General features: G+C 39.3%; 1 protein-coding gene across 1 annotated transcript in view; it reads right to left on the bottom strand.

The window, feature by feature from the left end:
- Positions 1-7,127, bottom strand: part of LOC108687701 (probable serine/threonine-protein kinase DDB_G0267686) — a 105,838-nt gene extending 98,711 nt beyond the window's left edge. The window contains exon 1 of the mRNA XM_018193619.1: positions 6,298-7,127. Within this exon, the coding sequence (XP_018049108.1) occupies positions 6,298-6,352 (55 nt within the window). The 5' untranslated portion in view covers positions 6,353-7,127. The remainder of the gene's footprint in view (positions 1-6,297) is intronic.
- Between the last annotated feature and the right edge of the window lie 4,718 nt (positions 7,128-11,845).

The following is an 11,845-nucleotide window of genomic DNA, read 5'->3' as shown; positions in this document are numbered from 1 at the left end:
TTTTTTCCAGTCAGACGAATAATGCCTGTGGATTGTTTATTGTGCTCCAGGCTCCTCTCATCTGTAAGCCCCTTTCCCCGCGATAGATTCCTTTCCTCTCTGTTGTGGAGAGCCGTGACCATCTGTCATTTGTCGGTTGAGATTTTTCGAGGCGTCCGGCCTAGTCTGAATGGAGAACTCATCTTCTCCTCGATAGCTCGTTATCGACAGTATAGCCGCCACTCGTCCTCACTCGTCCTGGCGCGTTAATAATAATGTCAGGTAGACACCTCTCTCTCTCTCTCTCTCTCTCTCTCTCTCTCTCTCTCTCTCTCTCTCTCTCTCTCTCTCTCTTCCGATTCACGTGTGCCGAAGTGTTTCCCGAAAGATAAACGCGTGCCGTGAGCGCAATCGGCCGGCGCTCTGGCATTCAATAATTCGCACGGGCAATTAAGCGACGTGACTCGCACGATTTCCGATATGAAAACGTCATGACGCGATTAAGGACTCCCCTGTCACCTGTTGGAACGACAGGGTGCCTGAGGACTCGTTGGCGCGCGCGTGTCGTTGCGAAGGAGGAGAAGGAGAAAGAGCAGAAGGAGGGAACAGAGACACGAATCATGTCTATTTACTTTCGAGAAGGCGCGATTCGAAGAGGCCGATCAATATGAAAAAGACCACAATAGATTCAAATTCCATCAAAGTAATCATAATATCGATTTCGTGTGCATTTTCAATAAATTTAATTTATTGATTAATATGCTTCGAGTAGTATTCATTAAATAAATCAAGAATCAACATTTTATTAATGATTTCGGACCAAATAAAACATTACTTTATAAAAACATCTATTTTAGTATCGTGATTTACTATACATATGTATGCTAATGCAACTACTGGTAGTTGTATCCATCTTTAAGTATCATTCCACTTTTTCTACTTCAGTTTTATGGCAATTGCGAATTGCAGTTCGCTGTTTATCAAATCGATACCTTGTACGCATCCGTCGATAAATGACGCCATAATAATCTCACCATTGCGGTCAATACGAGATGGTCGATCAAACGAGAGCATCATTCCAAAGCGCGATTCTGCGGTGCCGCCGAAAAAAGAAATCGAACCAAAGGACAGAGCGGGCCCAGGTGGACTCCAGGGTAACCAGCAAAGAGAGAGTCCAGAGTTCCCGGGTATTATCTACGCGGCCAAGAAGAGAAGAGAGGCCCTTCATGTTCGCGGCCGCGAAATAACGTCAGTGGTTTGTGGTTTTTTATACGTGCGAGAAGTCACAATGGTTTATCCCGGAGCGATTCCTCTACGTAGCGCAGGACCAAATGCCTCTCCCTCTTCTTTTCTCTCCCTTTCCTTTCATTCTCTCTCTCTCTCTCTCTCTCTCTCACACACACACACACACACACACACACACACACAAACACACACACACACACAAACACACAAACACATAAACACACACACACATACACACACACACACACACACACACACACACACACTCTTTTTCTCGAAGAGAGCTTCGTGGACGAGACGATGGAAGAAAAGTAAGAAGAAGACGAACAAGAAGAAGAGGTGGCTTTTGTTCCCACCTCGAGCTCGACGCGGTCTGCCACTTTTTCACGTTTCCCCTTGCCTGCCTCATCCTTTTTATACCTTTCTCTTTGTTTCACCTTCTTCCTCGCCCTTATCTCTCCCTTTCACCACTTCCTCAGCTCTAGGTATATCCTCTTCCACGGTTGATGCCCTTTGTCTCGAGAAAACGCGATTAGAAACCCTCGCAGTGCAATTTTGAAGCTGTTCCCGCTTCCGTCATAATGGCGCGTCTATTAGTCTCTTGAACAGCGAGGGATGATTTTAACGAATTCTTTGTTGCCATTTTCTTTGTACTCTTTCCGGCTTTCTTGTCTCTAATCTTAGGGTTAATTTTACTTGAAATGAAAAACATCTATTATTTGATTTCTATTTCATGAGGATAGTGCCAAATGTTAGATTTAATGATACCCACAATACATACATATGTATTAAATATTTCCATGTTTTAATATTTGTTCTTAAAAATTTCTAATAATTTTGGCTAATTTTGTAAAGAAATTAATATAAATAATCATGTAATAAAATTGAAAGATAATTATATATTTTTTTATTATAGCATTTTCCATCACATATGTGCGTACATCGCAATTGCAAAATTAAATACATGACGCATCTAATGCGTTGAACACAGGTAGCTCATTCTTCTTACTGGCGAGCTTTATTAGCTGTCGCAAACAATGAAAACGAAAAAGAGTCGATAATCACGCGCAGAATCTACCGGGATCCGATCCTGATGAGTCGACAAAGAAAAGAGGATTTTAAGGAAACGATAGTCGGAAACAGAGGCTGATACTTTGTGGTCCATAAATAAGTTACTGGTTGATGGCAGGGACGCGGATACCACAGCGGCGCGGGCTTAATCGCGTTTGTATTTTGAGCGACAGCCAATATTTAACTCTGGCAATGGCAATCTACACAACGACAACGACAATGACTAGGACACGTCGAAGAGATTACTGGAGGGCTGCTAAGTCGCGTGTTCCATGACGGAAGACGAAACTAAAACTATGTGAACGTATGATCCCTCCGACTATTCGACAGGGAAAACCTTACATGGCGCCTTCGACAAGATAACCGTAGACGGTGAGAGCTGTGGTTCTTGGAAACCTGGTTGGGAAGACCTGAACAACGATAAGTTACGAAAGTGACGAGGCCATATCTCAATAGTGTAGCGCACTAGACGTTCCAAATTCCAAGAACATTACGCTTCCTTCGTTCTATCGAATGTGTTTTTCATAGATATCTTTCTGATTTAAGAAGGATGAAATAAGGAAGATATATATATCATCATTTAAGAGAAAGGGACAAAAGAACTAATTATACTCGTTAGAAAATCATAATTGGTTTGAGATAATCAAAATATAAGCAGCGATAACAAGGATACAATTACTTAATTTAATGATGATAATATAATTGAAGAGGCACGAGAGTATACGGCATCAATAATTGTTATCATGATTTATAACTTTCTCCGACTTCTATATACATCGCGGTTTCGACAAACTGAGCGAATGCTTCCACGGGAGCCACAAGTCTTGGATAATCGTTGAAAAAATTCAACCAAGGCTTAAGAATGATATTCACGCTATCGTCCATTCCATTATAGACAAGTATTCACTTACTTAAATGATTATCACCTTATCAATAGCTAATTAGATTATCGTTTTTTGCATTTCATAATTCGAAAAAAGCATAGATGAACGCAGATGTGGAACTCTACATGGAGAGAATTTTCTTTTAAAATTTATCCCAAAAATATGGTAGGTGTGATACAACATAATATTTTACAAATTTTTCATCATACACTTCAATAACATTGATCAAACTTATTTTACAATTTATTGTAGTTTTATTAATGAATGAGAGATTTACATTAAAAAAAAATTCTTCGAAATACAATGTTGTCGCACGACTCATATTTTCAGGGTAAATTTTAAGAAAAAATTCTCTCCGTGTATATGATAAGTACAATATAATTAAAAAGAAATATACAAAAATGAGAAGAAATTTTAACTAAATGAATTACCATGAAATTCTGTCAAATAAATTGATTAGAATGATTAATAAGTAAATTACTTAAGTAGGAAAATAAATTATCGATAACAAATAAATTATCGATTAATAATTAATATAATATAATATTGTAAAAAGAAATACTCAAAATTTTTCCATATCAATTGTACAAAGATATTAATTCCGTATACAAAAACGGACAGTCGGCAGGAATATTATTTCGGAATAATAATTACATTTCTCGCTAATCATAGATTCCGAAAATGGATTTCTGCGGCGACGCTAGATGATTTCGACGCGAAACATTGTTTGCTTCCTGGTGACTACGAAAGAACGGTAATCGCATTAGCGGTCGCGACGCGGAGTAGCGCGTCCGCAAAGCATCTTTCGCTATTACTTCGACTTATACCGTATCAAATCCGTTCCGCGGGATCGGTTCTGTCACCAAATCATGCCAATTTTGTTACGCTACTCCAAGCCGAGAGTCGAACAACTGGCTAACAAACGCGCACAACCGCGTGCAATCGCTCCAAGATAATGCGCGGCGCCAAAAAAGCTTATTAATATCCTGACTGGCAAAAATAGCGTTTTAACCGAATGATTCGCGACGGATCGTGCGTTTTCAAGAACACAACTCAAGCTATATGAGAGTTAATTATGCTCGATATTTTTTGCTAGATTTCCTGAGTGATGAGTATCGATTCCTGTATCGATATCTCGCCGTTAGCTGTATTAAGTATAAATTGAGATACATGAGAATACGACGATAATCAACTTCGATAACTGAGATTCAAAAATTAATCGCTTGACAATTAGCGATATTTTTGCTAGCTCGAATCCCGAATAGAAAAAAAATCCGCGGATTATTCCTTAATTAGAAGACACCGACGAATAACGCGAGGCGATTGAACGAGATAAAGCTGCTGGAAGTTGCGGGAGCTAAGTGGCCCCTATTCCGCTACCGACAGCTTCCAAGGGTTCCTAATTGTCAAGATCGAGCACCATAATTACACCCTCCGCGATTCGTTCTCGTGTCTTGGAGCTCTCCCCGTTAAGAAAACAAAACTGGACGAATTCTCCGTGTGGCTAAACGATGCCAAGAAGCAACGTTGCAGGTAGCTTACCTGCATAGTTCGAAAATTAAGAGGTCTGGTCTGATAAGGAACGATAAAAAACCACTTTCCGCAAGGAAATCTATGACCCTTCTCGTGTATTTCTCCTTGTTATGTTACAAATATGTGAGGAATCCATTAGAGATCAAACTATATAGTAAAATAAATACTATTTACGATTTAATCGTAAAATGTCAAAGACTCAGAAAATGAAGCCAAAATAAACAATTTAATTAAGCCAGTTTAAAACAATTAAATTAAAAAAAAATAATATTCAAGCTATATAAGCTATATAATATTCGATAAATAAAAATAAAAAAAAATGTCACAAGTCAAAAGAGAATAAATATTGTAATACCAATATAAAATTCTAAAAAAATTAATAAAAGAGTAAAATATATAGGAATCTTAACTATTAATTTTAATTTTACACGCAATCGATATTCCAAAATTCTATTAATAATTTATAAACAAAGTATTTAAATTTCACAGCACTGGAATTTTGCGTGATAGTGGCAGAAAAATCATATTACGTAGTGCTTAAAGTGAATTTTATTGTTAGAAAAATAGATATGTACGGCGGACAACTTCCGAGAAATTAAGCGCTCGACAAATATAACATATAGAACATTTCATTACCGTATTGTTAACCAATAATCAGTTAATTACCAGATATTTACCATGTTGATATCCTTTCTACATTTCTTTTCTTTATAATTAAAAATATAATTTTAACATAAAATAAATACAGTCGGGAGATGAAATATAAATACGAGTATATATTTATTATGTAAATTAGATATGCGTCATTAAACTAATTGTTTCATCATGAATAAAGCTGTAATTAGATTAGCAAGAATTTTAATTGCTTTTCTATTATACATTATAACGACACTCCCATGGCACGCATTAGCACTTCTTGTCCATACTCGTATTTGTTTTTCGTCTGTCATTCGAGATGTCGATAAAGTAATAGAGTATGAATTCCAAAGCTGCCGCATGACGCCTACTCGCGGCCGTGTGTTTCATAACTTTCCTCAAACTGCTATAGCGATTTACATCCTGTTACACTATAACTCGTTATGACTTCGTCAACCAACTACCGGTGCAACTGACGATAGTTATGTTTGAACGAAGCGCATTATATGCACGAATCAATCATCTCGATCGCGTCAGAAACATTTCAAATTTTCTCAAATAACACTTAAAAAATGTTCAATTATAATATATAACGAACACATTGAATACATTGACACGTAGCCAATTCAAAAATGGCATTCTCTATCGAAAACAATTGTGTTGTCACAATTCCCTAATAAAAGTCATTAAAAATTCATTAAAGTTTCAAATTATGATTAATAATAAGTCGATAATAAAAAATTAATGATGATGATAAATTGAAATTAACCGCAGGCGTTCATGATCAAATGATTTAAAGAGAAATCTAATTAAATAGATTGGACAGACAATTTTTCGCGGAATGCTATTATCATTAAGAAATCGTCACATGATGCCGTTGTGTCTAGCAAAGTCGGTTTGCTTATTATCAGTCATTTTAGTTGTGCCATCGTTCGAGTGTTTGACTCACCAGTATAACACCAGGCCGGCCAGACGACAGGGCTCTCGGTGTCCAACTCCCTCATTCTCTCAGCGACCCGCGAACATCTCCACTCCGTTCTTTCCGACGTGGCGGTAAGAATGTCCAGTTTGGCTACTAGCGGCAACCTCCAACCAAATGAAGAATCTCCGATTCTGCCTGTCGTCACAGGAGAACCTCATTCAATAATCTTCAGGTATAACCACCTGTTGCTCCGCAACAGAGCTCTGTATTTCAGATAGGCTCAAGGATCTTGTTTCGTGGTTCGCTCAACAAAGATTCGGAGGAAGATCTCTGCAAGAATGCAGGTCGTCTTATTTGTATTCTACGCCATACACATGCAACTGAAGAATTCCGAGAGACAGATAAGTCTCTCGGATGAGTCTTCGCCGTCACCGCGCTCCGGTTCTGCTGTTGATAAGGCACGGAGGACGCGTCATCGACTCGCCTGGCCTTCGTTTCACTTCCTTTCCGCCGCAGTGCCGTCTTCTCTCGCTCGTCGTGTCGTTTTCTTCAACACGCTTCCCCGTAAACCGTCCAAGATTTCGCTGTCGTATAACAACGAAGGACACGCGTGTTACACGGAAAGGTGTCTGGCATTCGACTCGAATCACGCACTAAATGTCACGAAAATGTCAATGAGGTGCCGCCGACGTTTGACACCTTCACCGAATGTCTCCTTCTTCAGCGCACCTTGCAACTCGTCGAATAATAGCTGTCTTCGGCTCGCGCGGATCACAATCGAGTCTCTATATATCACCAGACGACTCTTTCTCTTACTCTTTTCACTCGAAACGCAATCATTAAACTATTCATACAGATATTAAAAATTGTTGGTACAGTATAATACGACACCAGATCTTGAGTCTTGGCAGACTTGAATGTTGTTCTTAACGAACATGCTTGTCTTCGATCATCGCGACAGTTTTCACCAACATAAGATCTTGTTTCCTACTGATTGAGTCAAAACAGATTCAACAGATTTCTCGTATCCAAATATTTCAACAGATCACTCGTTCGTCGCAAACCTTCGACTATTGATGTCTAGAGAACGCGCGTTCCATTGGGAATATCACTCCCTTCACCTTCACGGTGAGGTGGGTTCACTTTCTTCACCCTACTGTAGACCGGCGATCGACCGGCCCCAGTAATCGCAGAGTGTATTCTCGACCCGGTCGATCCTTGCCTTCAGTCCGAGAGGATCGTTGACGTACCGCGGGATGACACGACACTACAACACGGCACTGCTGCGTGAGGTGATGTCGAAGAGGATAGACGGATAGACAGAAACAGTAGGGGGAAAAAGAGAGAGACAGAGAGAGAGAGAGACGGAGACACACAGGTAGGGGGATAGATAGGGGGAAAAAGACGGCGGAAGAGATAGCGAGCGGGGAAAGGAAGAGAAAAAGGGAGAGAGGGAGAGGGAGGGAGAGAGAGAGAGAGAGAGAGAGAGAGAGAGAGAGAGAGGGAAAAAGAAAAGAAGAGAAAGAAAGAGAAGGAAGAACCTGACCACTGGACACACTACTCTGCCTTGGTAGGCACACACACACAAGTAAGCGGAGTGGCACTTAGGTTGGTGCACCTGCCGCGAGAGTCCGCGTCGTAATGGGAGCGGGGCAACGGGCGGCAGGTAGGCAGGCCCATCGTTCAACGGAGAAGGGGAGTCAGTCACATGGCGAGTGCCCCGTGAAGGAGGTGGTAGCCGGAGTAGATGGTGGTGGATGAACGAAAGTGGTGATGCTGGCGGCGGCGGCGACGGCGGCGGCGGTGGCAGTAGTGGTGGTTGTGGTGGTGGTGATGATGATAGTGGTGGTGGCGGATCGTGGTGGAACGCAGGAGTAGGAATCAACGGAGTCCTCTGGAAGAGAGCCGACTTGGCTACCGGTGTAACCTGTCGCGACGATCAGTGTCGGCGCAGTGATTCCACCCGGGAAAAATTCCAAATAATTTTCTTGCATCGCGAAACTATGGCGATGAGATAAATATGAAAACGAGAGGGGTAGGATATAAGAGTTTTAAAACACTGCGACGAAATGCATAGCCCGATGATAATTATTGAGGATGAAAGGGATACACGAAAGGATGTTTATGTTAAAGCAATCTGATTTGGAAATATGAGAAATCCAACGTAAACAACTGGTTACAAATTAAAGATACATATATTTACTATTTCTTCAGTAAAATTAGGAAGAGATTAGGATGAGATAAATCAGATGGAAAATTGCGGCAAAATAAGCGATTTAAAAGAAATGACTGATAATTGAAAATGCTTGTGAAAGATATCATCGAATTACTTATAAGATATAATAGCTATAATAGCAATCAAAAATGAAACGAGAAATCGTCCATTACTTCCCATTGTTTACAGCGAGGAAATATTTTCATTAACATTATTATTAGGACAGTCGCACTGTCTTTTCCAAGTGTTTACACGGAGAAAAATGTAAAGTAATATGCACTAGAATTCTAATAATTTTTGAAATTAGCAAGTCCATGTAGGGATAAGCGCTTATTTAAAAAAAATTTACCAGAAAAGTGAAGTTTTGAGAGTTATTCATGTTTACAGTTTTGTGAATGTATGATTTACTTTACTGTAAGATAATAATTATTTGAATAGATTTATTATAATTGTACTTTTCAGGCAAATAAAATTTTGTCATAAGTTCGGCAAAAATAGTCAGAATATTTTTATTAAACTTGTAAGATATTACCCATTTTTCTCTGTGTAGACTACCGATTACGGTTAATCGGGATATTCTCTGCCTGGATTCCATATTTGGATCCAGTTACGAGACTGAACGGAAGAACAGCCATTGAATTCCAGGCGCTTCCTGAGATCGTTGGTAGAACTTGACGATAGATTGTCCCACGAAGCTTCTTCCAAGCATGTCGTTCAATGTCCAGCTATCAATGCTACGTCTTTCTTCGCGTCTGATCAGTCGAGGCTCGTATAGCAGTCTAGGTGGACACTACGTCAAGGTGAAACAAGACACGAACATCTCGTTTGCTTGTATCCCACAGTTCTTCGAGCATCGCTCGTAAAACAATATCATCGGCTGATTCTCGGATAGCGCGATCTTATTTTCGTAACAATTCTACTGCCGTGTTTTTTCGCGATTCTCGTTAAACATGTACTTCAAAAGAACGAGAATAATTCATTATACATTTATAAATGACAATCGCTGACATATTTTCTATATCATTTCGCAAAAATAAAATATCTAATCTAATTAAAATTTTAAATAGCGTTGAATCATGCGAACTAGAATATACGTACATTTTCTGTCTTATCAAAGTTTTCAGTTTGTGTCATGAGCAATCTTATCAAAGACTGTATCTGGATTTACTGTAACCTTAATTATATTCTACGTTGAATTTTTTCAAGTATATCGTAAAATATCGCTATGTCGTTTACACTCGTCTTTCTAGCAATTGACATAATGTCTTGTAAAGACATTCATAAATTTCTCAGGACACTAATAGTCAGATAAATAGCTCTAATAGAAATTCTTTCATCATTCTGATACTTTATTCTCAAAAGTCAGATCCTATTCATCCATCTAAGTTAACAATAATTATACAGCACTCCAGGGAAATCCTATAACAACGTCAGAGCAGCAAGGAACGTATTATCCCAGAAATTATTCTGGAAGCGTCGCCTTAGGTGTCCGGACATGAATCCTGTGCCGCAGTGGGATACCTAAGGTATGAAGCCAAGATGAGAGCTTGTTACGTTAACCATCATATTGTTTCGCGAGGGCGAGATGGCTTCGGTCGCGCGGCGAGTGCGTGGCGGCGCAACGAGTAGTTCGTCCTGGCTTCGAGGTGTACCATCAAGGACGATATATCGCGTCCGATATATATCACTCGAGAGAGAAAGAGCACTTCCACTTCTACACACATCGGGTTTATTATATGTGCGTACACATCCGTATGTACGCACCGCCCGGAGGCTGCGCTCCGAGCTTCTCGTTTAGATATCCGCTCCGCGAGATTATTCGAGAATGAACGACGGAGCGAAACGCTCGTCGAAACATCCCGATAGACAGTACATTATATTGGTATCCTATCTGCCGTCGATCGCCAGGCTTCCGCAGGTAGCGATTACCACCTCGGCCATTTTCTTTCCTAGGAAAACTATCGGCGATTAAACAGTCCATCGACCTCGCACTTCACCGCGCGCGCAACGGGATGTATTAATCGTTCAACTGGATCGATATGACTCGTCCTTGTATGCCGGACTTGTGTCCATCAACCTACTCGTTGGAATTTAATTAGTACGCTCTCGCTATGTCATCCCGATTAAAGATCTTGCGATCTACTGGTCGTACATAATGATATAAAGCAAGTAGCATAAATGTTACAAATATTATAAATTTACTACATAAATATAAATTAAAAATTAAATACTTGATTTTACATAAGTCATCAATATGTGATTTCAACTTATATTTAGAAATTATAAAAATATATGTTTGCGATCATTTTTATAATTTATATATCTACATTATGATTAAAATGTCACACAATAAAAATGTCTATACATAGATTTTAGATTGTATAGATAAATTATCGCATCACCATATTTTCTCCTTCTTTCCATTCATTTATAATATTAATAATAGTAATTTTATATAAATAACAAATAGAGTGTTTTATGTATATATATTTTTCATAATCGAAATCGTCTCACGAACATTGAATAATCAATTCAAATGTAACAATACGCGCCATTCTCATGACTTGTTAGAACAAATTAATATTGCAGGAAAAGTTCGCATTATTTAAATCCATTTTCCTAATAAATGAATGATAAGAAATGCGCCTCATTTCATATCGCATAAATCTTGGAATATTCTATTCACGATATGTTTCTGTTACGGGCATTGCCCGTAACAGAAGAGTTGTCTGCTGTACAATGGTCAACATTGCCCACTTGTGGACTTTGCATTACCCGTAACATAATCCATGACGGAAAACATCTTTGTATTTCTGAAGCGGTTTTTCCAATCGCTGCAGATACGGACTAACTAAACATGAATTCTATCTAGTTGTGGCTCATCCTCAAAGACGAAATAACCGGTGGCGTTCATGAATACGTGTTCATTATTTATGAGCAACGCCTCTCGGCATCAACTGGACCAGCCTCTCTATCTACCGGTAGGCACCCGGGAGAGGAAGGCAAGCGGATAACGTATTACGTCTTCATATTTTTTTCCTCTCGTGCACGCCCGGTAATTAAAGGTGCCCCGCCAAGGACCCCAATGATTTACCGGCGATGTTACGCCGACCTGATAAGATGGGACCGATTGATAACGAGACTTCTTTTAGTATATCGTAAGTTGGATCGAGTTCTAGTAGATTGAATCGTTTTTTTATAATATTTTTATAATTTCTCCCTGTCGGCTACCGCCCGATTAAGTTTATCGTGTGTCTCACGTGACACATGATGTCATGTCACAAAAAAATTTTACATCAACAGATTATACATATTAAATTAAAAATTATTGTAAGTACATTATACGGTCCAATTCGGTGA

Source organism: Atta colombica, unplaced genomic scaffold (genome assembly GCF_001594045.1).
Source record: "Atta colombica isolate Treedump-2 unplaced genomic scaffold, Acol1.0 scaffold210, whole genome shotgun sequence".
Taxonomy (NCBI): Eukaryota; Metazoa; Arthropoda; class Insecta; order Hymenoptera; family Formicidae; genus Atta; species Atta colombica.
The sequence above is the reverse complement of the archived record's forward strand: the minus strand, read 5'-3'. Positions and strand labels throughout refer to the sequence as shown.